The sequence below is a fragment of the Mya arenaria genome, chromosome 3 (assembly GCF_026914265.1).
Source record: "Mya arenaria isolate MELC-2E11 chromosome 3, ASM2691426v1".
In the NCBI taxonomy this organism is placed as follows: Eukaryota; Metazoa; Mollusca; class Bivalvia; order Myida; family Myidae; genus Mya; species Mya arenaria.
In genome coordinates, this window is record NC_069124.1 from 91,579,584 (window position 1) to 91,596,154 (window position 16,571).

Here is a 16,571-nt window from a genome sequence, read left to right on the forward strand (position 1 = left end):
TGGTATGCTATTTATTTTATTGCATCAAAAATGCACCATGACGCGCCTAGTGACCTCCTTGTTAATGTTTCAAAATAAATTTTAAAAAAGGCAGGTCGTCAGATTTTTTTTAATTTTGCAGCATACATATAAGATGTTTTGAAATAATTTGAAATAAATCATTATTTATTACTCCGTACGTGCGAACGACCCCTGCTCCGACATTTTGCGGTTAATATTGCAACATAATGGCAAGCTGTTGCTAAGTATTATTGTAATTAGGAATGTCATACCATACTTATGAGAAACATTAACCGACACAAATACCGTCTTATAGTTCAGTAGAAAGAACAACAATCGAACGCATACATGGAGAGCTTTCAATTTAATGTGTTGTATGAAGTGCTCGAATTTATACGGACGGTAGGAGAATTGATTTATTTACATTTTATCATACATGTTATAACTATTAGTACATTTTGTCACCGTTGTAATCTTATGAATGCAGTTTTTAATACACGTAATCAATACTTTGATATCAGTTTATATCAGTTGTGAATAGTCGGGTTGTTAAATTGCAAGAAAAGTATCACTATATGTTTTGTTGATTGTTCTATCTTGGTTGATATAGGACGCCAGACGTTTTACCTTTTACACCTTTTACACATTTTACGCTCTCCTTCAATTATATTGAATATGAGGTCATGCAACCCTCAAACCTTTCGGATCGTTTATTTTTCGTGAATTTAGGGGTTTTGTAAGATACCATGGCATGTAATTTGGTCATTTCTCATAGCATAATGTTCTGGGAATTGTTAACTTGTGCCATTTGCTTTGAGTATTAATCTTACTCTTGGGGAATGATAGTGACTATGTTTTGGATATAATTTCATGTTCGGGCATTACATGCTAAAATACCTGATTTTAATTTCAAACTCAGTCGCAAAATAAATAAATCTAATAAAATGGAAATTAACCAGCAATCAGTTAAGAAAAGAGAACATTAAAATTATAAAATAATTAAGCGTAAAACGGTAAGATGTAGTACCATTGGTTGATAACCAAGCTCTGATCTGTGATGTTCAATTTTACAATCGTACTTTCATAAATCTTCAAAACAACAAATTATGTCGGTTTTAAGGATGCATTTGCTCAATCAATGGATTTCAAACAATTCTGTGACATCCGTAAACTGATTATAAACCTGGAAATAATTTATGTTTAGCCGTAAACTACTGCTCAAATCAGTGCAAAAGTGCTAAAAGGGTTCCAGCAAAAAAAGAAGTATCTTGTTTCATTGGAAACGGGAAGAGTGAAAAAAAACATTTACAATTGACCGTTCTGGAATAAAGATATATCTCGACCTTTGTTTCAGATATTTTAAGGAACCCTGGTAAACCTTGTTTTCTTTAAACATTCTGTACTTGGGATGGGAATACATCTGTCTCCCACTCAGATCCATGGAAGATACATATAATCATTTTATGTCGTAGTTTCAATTTGCCTTTAGAGCCATTCTCCTACTTCCTGCGGATTGCATGGCCAAATGCGTAATGCTGCCCTCCAACGAAAACCATTATCGTGGAGACAACAAAATTTATTGCGCCATAAAATACAACATTATCTAACAAATCTGCACACAAACCTTGCGATAAAGCATGTTCTAATGTTATGTGAGTGTCTACTTTCCACTAAATAAGGTATTTGTTTTAAATGATATATTCGTTTAATTTGACAAATGCCCTGTCACTATGTGATGCCCCTATGTAGGTCTGGTTTGTTTCTTCTATCCACGTATTCTGGATGCCGTGAATCCAGAACAACATGTTGCTTCTGTGGTTCAAAGTACGCTTTTAATTCACTTACGCATGAAGTATTCCCGGTGACTATTTCGGTAGAGTGTGATCAACAATTCACTCTTGTAGCGTTCATTTCTACCCAATCCTCTTGAATCTTTTCATTATTTTGAACTGTTTTCGTTCGAAAAGGACATTCCCCAAGGAAACATATTACCGTTATAGAACGTTTGACGTAAGTTTACTATTAGGTTCGTTATATTGGGTATCATGTTTCACGAGCGGGCTTCAAACTGTTGCATGTTGTGCTGCAATTGTTTCTGTGACAAATGTGTCGCCTCTTCAATAGTCGTGGCTATAAACACTGTCTAATATAAAGCGCTACAGTTCCAGTGTCGTGGTAATGAACACTGTTCAATATCAGACTTAACGGTACAAATGTCGTAGAAACACGCAGTGGATATTTATATATATCAAGAACAGGATTTGATCAGTTAAAAGCTCTTCCAAAGGTGCCCTTTTGCAGAAGAATACCTGTATTGCTATGTATTTGTTTTCAACGACTTGAACTATGATTCAACAGATGCTGACGGAGAGTGTTATAACAGTAGTAAATTGCCTATATTATAGCTTAAACTGTGCTAATCTGAGAAGAACGTGACTCGTGTGAAACATCTAATATTACTAATAATTGCACTAATAAATCCTATATTTTTAATATCTTTAAAACAACGTGAGGTACTAAGGAGTATGTTTCCTATTGTTGATCAGCGGTAACATTAGAAGTGAGGAATTATTGGTAGTGTATTTAAAGTGACGCTCTTTTTCAAAATCAGTACGTACGCATGTATAACAATCATCAATTTTGACTAAACTAAACTTACTAAATAATGCATTTATGGAAAATATTAATTAAATATAACAATATTATAACCGTGTATTTTAATAGCTGAAAACGCAAAAATATTAAATGATTTCTGAATGCTTAAAGATTTTCTGCGATCTACTATCGTCTCATAAGGTAGCTATACCTTGTTTTCTGCACCTTTCTTTCAAATTAAGCTCCAAATCCTCATAAGCACCATTGTTTTCATTTGTTCATCCTTTTTGGTATATAAAACAATTGTATTAATTGTGTTAAATCTTATTTGGGAGTAATAGTGCATCTTTAAATAATAATAAAAATAATAATAACAATGTAGAAAATACTTAATTTTGCTTGTTTATGATAATTATCATTTATATCTAATATCAAAAACATGTAAGGTATAGATCTCTTCAGTTCGACGTGGATTTTATTTCTTGAGCATATATAGTGAATATACGTTAGTCAACCGCTTTAAAACCAGGTCATAATAACACAAAAATATGTGAAAGTTAAAGTTAAGATTCGTTTAATTGTGTACAAAATGTCCGTAAAAACACATGAACGTTAGTAGCGAATATAGATATATATACTTTTTGAAAGCTGTTTCAATCTATCAATCCATTGTTTTTGCGCATGTGTATTCACACCAATGCATGGTAACTGCGCCTTAGCATAAAACACTGTCCATGTTAACTGCGCCTTGATATACACAACAATGCATGGTTACTGCGCCTTGATATACACAACAATGCATGGTTACTGCGCCTTGATATACACAACAATGCATGGTTACTGCGCCTTGATATACACAACAATGCATGGTTACTGCCCCTTGATATACACAACAATGCATGGTTACTGCGCCTTGTTATACACAACAATGCATGGTTACTGCCCCTTGATATACACAACAATGCATGGTTACTGCCCCTTGATATACACAACAATGCATGGTTACTGCGCCTTGATATACACAACAATGCATGGTTACTGCCCCTTGATATACACAACAATGCATGGTTACTGCCCCTTTATATACACAACAATGCATGGTTACTGCCCCTTGATATACACAACAATGCATGGCTACTGCCCCTTGATATACACAACAATGCATGGTTACTGCCCCTTGATATACACAACAATGCATGGTTACTGCCCCTTGATATACACAACAATGCATGGTTACTGCCCCTTGATATACACAACAATGCATGGTTACTGCCCCTTGATATACACAACAATGCATGGTTACTGCGCCTTGTTATACACAACAATGCATGGTTACTGCCCCTTGATATACACAACAATGCATGGCTACTTCCCCTTGATATACAAACTGCCCCTTGATATACACAACAATGCATGGTTACTGCGCCTTGATATACACAACAATGCATGGTAACTGCCCCTTTATATACACAACAATGCATGGTTACTGCCCCTTGATATACACAACAATGCATGGCTACTGCCCCTTGATATACACAACAATGCATGGTTACTGCCCCTTGATATACACAACAATGCATGGTTACTGCCCCTTGATATACACAACAATGCATGGTTACTGCGCCTTGATATACACAACAATGCATGGTTACTGCCCCTTGATATACACAACAATGCATGGTTACTGCCCCTTGATATACACAACAATGCATGGTTTACTGCCCCTTGATATACACAACAATGCATGGTTACTGCGCCTTGATATACACAACAATGCATGGTTACTCCCCCGTAGTATACATGAATTCATGGAAAATGCGCCTTAGTATACACAACTATCCACGGTAACTGCGCTTTATTATGCACAAATATCCACGGTAACTGCGCCTTATCATACACAACAATCCATGGTAACTGTTACTTAAAAAAACATTAAAGAAGTACCAAAATTATCAGCCTCTCATTAGTGTCTTATGTCAGCAAAACAACTTGATTAAACTTGGCTTTACACATGAGAGATATTTTTATCATGATTAAAATAACTAATGTTCTTTAATAGTCACAGAACTCTTCAGACTGACAATTTTATATAAACTTGACTAAAACAAAACTAGTGTGCTAAGCTTGATCCTGTAAAAACGACTTAACAAATCGGGGCCCGGTCCTCTGATTTACTGGACTGACATATCAATACCGGCCTCAGTTGACAGGCCCTGCTCTCGCCGTGCTCTCGCAATCCTGATGTTGCAATGGCTTCTATTATTTGATGAAAAAAATCTATTCAACTGTTAAATCTGTGTCTTATTGTAAATTTTATCTGACTGGTTTGAACCTTTGGCGCCTTGATTAATTTCTTTGAAGTAGACAAGTACATATCTCGGATGTCATCATAAACGTACAGTGTTACAAGAACATAAGTAAACGAGTTAAATCAACATCACACAAACATTTGCTTGAAATATCAATAATACAATGAAGAGTACAGCGACAAGCCACGGTTATTGGAATTACCAGAAAAAAATATGCTAATGTTTTGTTGTTGATAGTTTGAATGATAACTGAGAGCTGAAATAACACAATAGTATCATTTAAAAATCTAAAAACGAATAACAGCGGTTAAAAGAAATATACCCTAGTTCGGTTGTTGTGTTTTGGTGTGCATATATGCATGTCAATATTTTGGGTTACATGGTCCTGACTGTACTTTTGTATGTTTGCGTGTATGCCTCCCGTAAATCATGTGGCGATGACGCATCTGTCACGACCACATTATAATGGGGGCACATTATCGTTATCTGGACGTGGCCATTAACTGTGATGGGACACTGGTGATTTGTTACCCCGCCTTAGCATGATTCCGCATAGTTTGACATTCGGTAATAGCACATAAACTATAGATTCTAATAAGTTTTAAACGATAATAATCTTAAATTGTAAAATAATTAATATATCGTTATTTCAGCATAGTTATTTTTCTTTAGTTTGAATACAAATTTATATAAAATCATACTAAATTATGTTACGAAACTAGCATTGCTGTCCATTTTAAGAGGCCAGGTGTCCGTGCCGCTGGTGTGGCTAGCCTTTGTGACAGCAGGAAAGCTTTGCCACTTTTCACCCTTTTCCAGTTTCAAATTGATCAGATGAGTTCGCTAGTAATATTCTTACTACTCTCGATTGTTTAACGAAACAAACACAACCATGATGATGACATCCAGCATATGGAAATGAAGCGTCCTATTTAATATTAATCAATTGAATGACGTACCGCACCAAAACGTCTGATAAGTGATAACGTACAGATGTAAGAATCTCAATCAGAGGCAATCAAACAAGCCTAATTGTTACCTGGTTTTGCTGGAGAGTGTTTAACCCATCACTTGAGTTTTCCTGGGCCGCCCGAGGGATAAACCTAGATGCAATAAATCCCAGCAATAGATCCTACATGATTTCTTATCAGAGTAGTGACAAAAGCAACAATTAACAAAAGTGCACAAAACCCTTGATCAAGAATGCTGGTAATCTCAATTCTTGCTTGTGTGTTGCTCATCTTGTTCAACTTAAGTGGAACCTTAAAACGTGACTGCGATATTTTGTTGTTGGTGTAAATAAACAGCCTTTATATATCTCCATATGGAATCAATAACCGCACATTTGTTTTGTTCTCTGGTTTAATTAGACATTGCTCGAATAATATATATGATTCCAATAATATATCCTAAACAAGGAGAGCATAGAATGTTTGTTCAGTTTAAAAATGAACATGAAATACCATGACATTCATTTAATCTGTATCAACAATAATACTGAAACTTTTATAGAAGGTCATTCTTACTCAAAAATGCTTTACTTTAACTATTAACATATTATGCTAATTAAGTTACCAACTGGAGCTAACGATCTTTCACGATTAATTATCCAATTACAATGTATTTAATGAATACCAAATTTCCAATTATTTTCCAAAATCAAATTAATTTCCCGAAAGTGAGATGAGAGTTTCTAGATAATTGCTATATTATGATCGAGTAATGGCACTCTTGGAAATTTATTTCTGTAGTTATTTTTCTATTGAACTGTTTTCTGTGTTTTCAGATGGCCACGCAGAATAACACGATACAGTACATACCAGGGGAGGTAGCCTTGAACACAACAAGTGTTGTGTGTAATGAGACCTCGGAAATATACGAAAAGGCCCTTCTTATAGACAAGATACTGACGCCTTTCATATACGCTGTTGGGTTTCCGGGTAATATATTGTCGTTTTTGATATGGATAAGACCCAAAATGCGTCATTCTTCCGGTGTCTACCTGGCAGCCTTGGCGTTAGCTGACTTCATATTCTTACTGCTGCATCTCAACTATGAACTCAATGCAAACTGGGGAGTCAACACGTTAAATTTCCCGGTAATATGTGAAGGATTTACTATAGTTTTCCTGACATTTCAGTATATTGCACCATTGCTCGTGCTTGCCTTTACCGTGGAGAGATACATTTCAATCTGTCATCCTTTCAAAAGGGAACGGTTTTGTACAACACGGAGAGCGCAAATCGTCTCGTTGTCGTTAGCATTTGGTTGCCTAGCAACGTGTGGTATCCAGGGCTACTTCTGGACATTCGACTCTGTGGATGGTTGCGGTCTGAGGGAGACAGTGGTCGCCGGAGACAACAAGTCCCTGTGGAGCATCTGGTCGTGGATCACGGAGACGCTCATGTTCCTCGTTGTGCCGCTAAGTGTTCTCGTGTTTAATATCCTTGTTATCAAGGAGGCCAAGCGCATTTCCGCTTATGAACAAAAACAGCTACACGGACGCTCCCAAAAGACGTCAGCAACGACAATAATGTTACTCGTTGTCTCCTTTTATCTCATTATAACCACATTACCTGTGACGATCGCCTATACGTCAGGCTTAAACTTTCCCGAGGGAGAAACTTGCGATGACCCGGCCTGGCCAAGGTATTGGCAATACCGCCTGGTCCGAACTGTCGTGGAAGAAATCGGCATTACGCACTTTGCCTTAAATTTCTATATTTACATGATAACCGGTAAACAGTTTAGAAACGAATTTCAAAAGATGTTTATGAATCAAAAGAAATCGTATTTTCAAGAAAAGGATCGTACCGAATACACAACATTGCGAACAAGTATAAAGAAAGACATTTCAGTGCGGATATCAACTAACGGAAAATCATCAAATGGAATTATGGGACATAATACAGAGGAAACAAACGTGTAGTACATAGCGGTTATTTCAATGTTTTAGGTTGTTCATTATTTATAGTGTTTGCTTTCAATGTGATGATAACAGTTCATTATATTCAGGAACTGCTTTAAATGAAGTAGATGACAAATTGCACGTTCATGTTACAGTATTCGATTTTATATTGAATTAAGTTTGTGAGGCCTTGTACGTTATATATCATTAAATGCATTTTATTTACGTGTTGTTCATGATGTACTTAAATACAAAGATATGCATGTGCTCAAAAATGTGAACGTTTTTTTTCTGTGCGTACAAATTCAATTATAATGGGAACATTTGGAATCTTTTTCCAAATACTTAAATTTATGTTCAATTTATGAAATTGGCTTGATCTAGAACAATTAAATTTTATCGCTTAAAAAAAAATGGAAAAGGGTTGGGTTTTGCACGCTGTCGTCTGCATGTTTTGTCTGCGCAGATTTACAGAACAGTTCGAAAGTTGAACTCAATAGCAAGAGTATATGAATACTTAACGAATAGAAGCTCAACATGGCTGTGTAAATTGAATGACAAGAACATCGAAATATTCGATCTTTTCCTTATATTTGTTATCATTTTGTAGATCTAGATCACTATCCTGAATACAATTTTTTTCTAGATTTAAATTATGATAAACAGGTTTTTATGCTTAATAACTGTACAATAACTTTGTCAAAAATACTTTTCTCTCTTTTTTGAATATTGTTCCCTCACAATATCTTCTGTTGCGGATTCGTATTTTATTGCATAAATGTAGAATCCGGTAAATCATCTTTTCAAACTTCATTCAATATCAATTTAAGATAAAAAATACAGTTTGAAATAAAATTGAAACAAAATCACAACAAAAATAACCGGGTTTTAATATAGAAAAGGGGTTTCTTGTTAATCCTGTTTCTGCACGTGTTTTTGTAGTGCCATGTCTATTCGTAATGTCATCAATGAATTAAATTGAGAACTAGACATGTTTTGCAAAAAATAAGTAGAAATTATCATTTTTTTTATTTTAAATACTTAAGGGTATTATATGAAAACATAAGAGGAATGTTCCAATTAAGAAATTATTGATTTTCTTACTAAATTGTTTAAAACTTTAAGGATGGATACGGTGCCATGCCAAAACCTATTGAGCAATGTTATTTTGCAAAATTCTAAAAGTACAGTAGGTATTAAACCGGCAATAGTGCGTAATAGTGCGTAGCGTAGCATAAAACAAAAAATGGAAAAGCGATCGTTTGGAAGCAACAACATATACCAAAAGCAATTAAAGTCTTTGGTTCGTGACGCATGAGTATTCACTACCTGACCTGGTATGACAAAACATTATAATTTCACACGACATGGAAGCTTCATTGAAACAGTATGTTATTAGGCAGCCAGACCACTTGATCATAAATAAAAACGAAACAAACAAGAGCTTTGTGGGACATTACAATCACAACAGCGTTTCAGGCATCAATACATTTATTTACCCATAAATTCAACAAAACATGAACTACACAATACATCAAACAACTGCAGTATGAACAACAGTGCTATGCGTTGTGATGACCAGTGGAAAACTCAACACGGTATAGCAAAACTGGTAGCATGTACAATTAGCATTGCCAAATAACTTAGAATATAAACGGTACGTTGAACAGGTTGCATTTAAAGGGACTAGGCATCAGATGATACCATTTCAAGAAAAAAAAAAGAAAATTGTAAAAATACGCACATGAAATTGATATCCTTGTAAACAACGCATTGAATCTTATCTACTGATGTATCACATCACTTACAGTAAATTTAAAAATAGCGTCAGTATAATATAGCTTTACTATTTACGCAACTTTCATATGATAAACATACACACTTTAAATTGGGAAACCATTATGCTATTTAGAAACGGTTGAACTCAACTGAGACAGCGATAAAAAATATTTTTTATCATGTAAAATGATGCATTATCGGCCCTTTACTAGCTCGTAATGTTATTTCTAGGTTTGTTTTGTGGAAATTGTGTATATGCCGATTTATTGACCATCTAGTGTCTAGTCCATTTAAGCATTTTATGGATTCCAGGTTTTATGGATGCTTATTGGACTATACTTGACAAACAAACTCTTAAACCATTAAAGCACGGATTGTTTTTACACTAAACCATAGTGTTTCCAGGAAGATTATGGCACTACCTATATGGCTTATGATGGTTACTGGGCTGACATATTTACAGTCTGAATTGAATTATTATACTCTACTAAAGTAATTAAATCGGCTTCTTATTAACAGGCCACTGTAGCATTTATCACTTATATCAATTTCTACACTCAATACGAATTCAGTTATAAGAACCATTAGTTAAAACATTATTCATTTCCTTATAACATTTTCAATTTGAGAATAAACAAAGGATTACCTGTGGCAATAATATATGAAATGACGACTTGTGAATATGCAAAAACAATCCTGACAAAAAGGGAAGGAAGCTTTTCAGCCTATGCTATGTCTTGCTTCTGTCAGTCTTTCAAGCTGCTTATACTGGTGTAAAACCTGCTTTGATTTTTGTTAGATAATCATCGTTAATGACACTGTGAATATGTTGAAAGGTGAAGGATCTGAGTGTGATGAATTTAGTCATAATATACTTTCGGGAAAGACGACATGGAAGAAACGAATAGAAATAAACGGTAGGAGGGATATACATGGACTGGTCAGTGTTATAATTTGCTCTGATTAATATAAAGGAGGTCGGGAGCGTTTTGTATGAAGAATGAAGAGATGAACGTGGTTGAATATCGTTTTGTTTGTGTGATACGTGGCTTCTGTTGATCCAAGCATTAGTGGCAGAAGAGACCATTAAAGGTATAACAGGGGGTAACGGGTCGAATAGATGATATATTTGCGCTTTATAAATTGGACAGGTGGAGAATTGGTAGGTGCCTTTCATTTTTTGAAATTGACAATTGAGGCTATTGACAGTATGCTTTAAAGGTAAATGTTCATAAGATTTATACGGTGCATCCGCAGACTTGTGATAACCTTCATAGTAGAAATGAAAAACTTATTTTTTATTCTTGATAAGGTTTTACTTGAAGGAGGGCAAAGTTGGAGAAAAACGAGTCTCTTCAAAGTGTTGAAGGCAGAAAAGTGTTGAAGGCAGGAGACTGTGGGTTACTTAAAGTGATTTGGTAGACAGTTCTTGATGGAACAAGTGTAGTAAAATAATCACGAGTAAGAGAATGAAATATCTAGTACAATAGGGTAATTTATGTTTCCGCATTATTTCCCTTAGCTATTAACGTCCTGTTTTAATCAGTGTGTGTATACCACGTGATAAATTACGTCATGTATGCTACGTCGGAAGGCAACATTTTGCTTGAAATAATGACGTAAATCAAAGATAACTTTTCTTCTACTACACCATTTTAAATAAAACAAAAAGCAGTCTATGCCGCTTCAAGAGCCCCGCCTTTGTTTTAATAACGAAGATTGTTAAGGTGATTAGTTTCATCAAACACCTTTTTTCAATATAGTGTTTTGACAGTGCTCCGTCAGACGGCCGTTTAGTGCAAAAGGTTTTTCGAAGTGTTTCAAGAAACTAAACTCTCAATCAAACTCTGGTCAAGACCGAAGGCGGGGCTCTGTAAGCGGCGTAGACTGCGCTATGTTTCATTTTAAAGTGTGAAGAAATAGTGAAGTTATCTTTGTTTAAAGTCTTCATTCGATGCAAAATATTGCCTTCCTACGTAGCATTTCTGACAAAATTTATCACGTGGTATACACACACTGTTAATATAGGCCTAAAGATTTGATACGGGAACAAGTCGTGTTTCACCGAAACTGTTTCGCACCGTCTGATGCTGTACTTCATCTAGGCCATCTTTGTCTGATTGCGTGGCTTTTCCCAAACGAACATCTGAATATTCTAACAGCGGCCTTATATGTTGTATATAAAACTTCCAAATACTAATGATGAAGGACCTATTTCACTGACTGAATATTTTAATAATACATGAAAACTACAAGGACCTGGCAAGAAGTAAAACATTCAAATATAATCCATATATGCCAGAAAGCGTGACGCCTAGATGTGTGTTGTAACTTCCTCCATGTGAACGCAATTCAGAGAGGATCAGTCCTGAAGCGCTATAACACAGACAAAATTATTCTAGAAAGTTTAGAAAATTTGTAAGTTTGAAAGAGGATCGGCGAGGTTACATTGTTAAATACATTTATATATGGTGGCGAGTGTCAGATTCTTTTATAATATTACTGTTTTCTAGGAGAAACAACAGAAAATATCTGCTTGTTTCATGTGCGATGATGAAAAGCGGACTTCCACAAACTGACATAGCAATGCAATTTCCGTAGCTACAAATTGGATTACAGGTAGAAATAGTGAGATGATATTCAGTAAGAAACACAACATAAACACTTTAACTTTTAAGGGCCTTCTCCAGTGCAAACGTAGATGGGGAAGGACAAAACTTAAATATTAAAGAATTCATGTTTGATTTAGATTGGAGTAACTGTTATGGAAATATGCGCAAAAAATACATTCTCAGATGTTGGTTCAAAAAACATTTGCATTGTTTCGGAAAAGACTGTCAATTATACATATTAGATTCATTTTTGTGTAAAAATGCTGCAGACGACCCAAAGAACAACGTCCTGTGATATCTCGATGGTATTTTCCAAACTAGTAAGATGCTTTATAATAGTGAAACATGGTGAAATAAATTCTTGAATACTTAATAAAGTATTTTTAGACTAGAAGTAATTACCACACATCCACATAACATTTTTTACTGGGAAGTCTTGAATATTTTGACGGAAATACATATTCTTTGAATACAAAGACTTTTAAAAAATGTAAATGCGTAAATTTTTCTCGTAATTACACCTACACATATATACAATTATACAAAGGATATATGTATTATGCTTGCTAAGTAATGACGCTAGGAATTAATCAGAAAATATTTTTTAATGTAGTTTTGAAACATTTTATGTTTTGGTCCTTCGAACCAACTTTTGCACTGTGGAAGGCACTGAATTATGTTTGTAGATAGTGACATCACACCCGGATAAATGATATAAAAATGTTGATAAGCTTATGACCTTAATTGCTGCTTAGAAAGTGACAACGAGATATTTTACATGAAATGAAGAGGAAATATCACGTTTTCCTCTGGTTAGATGGAAAATAAAGTACCTAATTTAAATAAATCGTTATGAGAAATGAACGTATGGCTTGCTGGGATTGTATCAATTAAGCGATTATTGTTTCCCCTTTTTACAAAATTGCGGAAGTAACAATACGGAGTGATAATGTTATATTACACATGTGCAATATATAACAATACGTGATGGATGTATTTAACCGGAAGCAGGGTATAGCATGTGATAAATATAGATAAGCGAATACATGAGCATGAGAGAGAAGAGGCGGTTCGGTTTTTAGCTGAACTTAATAATACAAGCCACACTTGTGTTCAATGCCATGGTTTTTGTTACTGGGCACAGAAATATGGTCGTTGATAACAATGAGTAAGGTAGTGTTGTCTAATAATAGACCTTGAAGGTATAGTAATTGTGCATATTTCGATCGTAAATGTTATACTAATATGACTGAACCTGCATACCACTTAATGTTATGTTGTCCATTTTACTCCGATTCACGTCTACCATTACTTTTTTTCGACCATGGAACACTTTGAATACATTTTTGTCCATAATGTCAGCTAAAACAAAACTGATACAAGATAGATGTACAATGCTATGTTTAGAAGCTCCGTCAGCATTGATTCGTAGTCCTATTTCGTGTGTATATTGTATACTTGTCAAACGTAGTTTGCCACCTTTACAAGTTGTGTAAATTTTATTTTATATGTTATTGTTTATAGCCGCCAGCTTATGTAATGTCGATATTGCCAATAAAACTTAAAACTTAGTCTTAGTCAATACATTTTGTGTTTTGTCTAAATGGCAACTCTTGTGATTCCCCAGCACTTAAAATCATCTATGTACTACGTTTAAGGTGATGCAATGCCAATATGATATACATTCTAGGCGTAGTGTTAAATATAAATAACAAAAACAAAAAATAACCGCGCGGAGTTGCAGCTCTGTAATAGATTGCTAGTAGTATAGTTTGTATTGGTAGGGTTAAATGTTGTTTTATATTTTGTTCTAATTTTGTGCGACAAACCGAATTTATGTTTGTGTTTTTACAAAATGTCATATACAAAGAATATACTGTTACATCCTCACTCCGAATGCTGATTTTGATAGTAAATGAAAATACCAACTGTTTCGTTTTAAATATATGGTCTAGTATGACGCTTACAGAAAACTGGTCCTCAAAACGTCCCACCATATCCTCAACAATCGTGAAACGGCTTGTGGTCTTGTTAGTGTAATCCTCGCTGCTCAGTCGGTGGGGTGAAGTTTGCACAAAGTAATAATAATTATTCATGTGTTTTATTTCTAAGATGTATAAATGATATTCAAACGCATCTGTATCGTCAGGCACAACTGGACTGGATAACAGGTTCTGCAAATATATACTCTGAGGCATGCTAATCACATTGTTTAACATTTGCAATACAATATACAAATGTTTAATACAAAACTATCAATCACATTAAATGAAAATGGTTCTTCCCAGCTCGTGTCTAATTTGTATTTAAACAGTCAATACATATCTAAAACATTAATATATTCCTACACAATTCTATACTAGAAACATAGTATAACAAACTGTTTGAATCAAAAATGACTAAAATAATCTCTTCATATTCACATTGGTAAATGTAACCCAAAACCTCTCTCTACTCAGCTTCCACTTCCAATTATTGCAAAATGTTAGGCTGTGATAACAAAATGCAATGTTACAATAAAGTGCAAAAAAATAAAATGGTAAATGTCAGTCCGTAAAGATTAACAGAAGTAATAGTTCGAAGAAGAAAGAGTACGAATGATGAAAATTCCATGACACCGAAGAACAAGAAATCCAATAACTGTTACTCAAACCTGTAATGAATAATTGACCAATTATATATTAATTATACCATTTCATAGAATTAGTTAGCTGAGATGTTCTGCTTTCAACCTTTGTTGACGTTATGATTTTCTTCACAATCGCGCGTGACAGCGAAAACGCCTCCCTATGATCAAACTATAAATAAAACGTCCAAATCTCAAACGGCCAAATCACAACGGGTCACTCTAGAACGCGTTGATTCGACTTGTTAATGTTTAAAATGCGATATCATGGCTAGTTCATAAACGGTTCGACATAACTCCATGTCGTCTGCATTCCGTTTACATCAAGTTCAGATCGGGTTAAATTATCCTTTTCACCTTCACCTTAAGGGATACTGTTTCCATGCCGTCCAAGCAAGTCTGTAGCCAAATCAATCCTGTTTCGTAACATGTTCTACTTTGTTCCTTTATATACATAGAAATCCGTCCTAACTAGTTCGTGACTCGAACTCTTCGTTCACAGACAGTTTAACACGTTCTGATCACGTTCCCATCTCGTCCATAGTACGTTTATAATGTAATTGCTATCACGTTTTGCCCTGACGGCTATAAAACCCAAGCACGTTTCTGCATTCTCGTTCGCCGCTTTCAAACTGTTATCATCTTGGTCTTTTCCTCTATTGCTCTACCGCCTCACTGTATTCTTGTTCTGTATTCAACAAACATTTTATTACATGAACCAGCTTGTTTAAAGCTTCTACTTTATTCATCGATCTGGGCACTTTTACACAGTTTGAGACCGTTCGGCTACATTTCAGAACGTAACGAGAACGAGTTCAAGTAAATTAGTAATATGTTATCCTTATACGGGTGTCATTGTTATAACAACACTTCTGTGGTATTTATACATGGCGACATTTTGGTCATTAGATTTAGTATATATGCAGCTAATACAAAGTGCCTACATTCAACTGATAGGAAGGTTCCTAAATGTTGCTAGCATCAATGTCATGCATTCTGTCATCTGTTCAGCGGAAAGCATTTCTACTTCCCAACTACAAGATATATAAAACGTCTGTTGACGTTTTACAGAGTATCAAAGCATTCAAACACAAGAGCAATTAACAACCGAAAGCATGAAAGCTATATAAATGATTGAAAGATCTCCTGCAAGTTATGCTTCGTTGAAGCCACCAAAGGCAGATGGTTTGATCCAAGTTTTATAAACATTTTGTTCTTCGTCATTTTTTTATCACCTGTTTATTTGCGTTCTTAATGGCTTTGCGTACCTGGAATTATAAGAAATTAAGATCGATTGGTTAGTACTTTAACAATTTAATTATAATTGAAAACATAAGATAACAAACCCATGGATAGAATATTTATTTTGAAATCAAGTTTAATACAGAAATAGCATTGGTATGAAAATTAAGGAATACATCAAATCGTCAGATAACCGCATGCTCTCGCAGTTTGAGGATTAAAATAGAACATCCCGATGAAAACACGATAACAAAGTTTTATTTCTTACACACTGTTACTTAACATGTGTAACCGGGTAAATATATAGGGTCTCTTATACTGTCTCTCTAAAGAGCTAGCGTTTAGAGCGCCGCGGATCGAGAGGTCGTGGGTGCGATCCCCATCAGAAGCCCATTACTCCTTTTACAGTCTGTAAAACATGTTTTCTGGTTAATTCTTCTGTGGCAAATTGCATAAACTGGATCAGTTATCCACAAGTTATCATTTGGCTTACTCATAGA

At 34.9% G+C, this 16,571-nt stretch overlaps 1 protein-coding gene across 6 annotated transcripts in view; it reads left to right on the plus strand.

Annotated features, from left to right (window-relative positions):
* LOC128229259 (FMRFamide peptide receptor frpr-18-like) overlaps window positions 1–8,037 on the plus strand; it is a 101,461-nt gene extending 93,424 nt beyond the window's left edge. For all 6 annotated transcript variants that reach the window (XM_052941054.1, XM_052941058.1, XM_052941056.1 and 3 more), the window contains one exon: window positions 6,691–8,037. In XM_052941054.1, the coding sequence (XP_052797014.1) occupies window positions 6,691–7,833 (1,143 nt within the window). In that variant the 3' untranslated portion in view covers window positions 7,834–8,037. The remainder of the gene's footprint in view (window positions 1–6,690) is intronic.
* The last annotated feature ends 8,534 nt before the right edge of the window (window positions 8,038–16,571 follow it).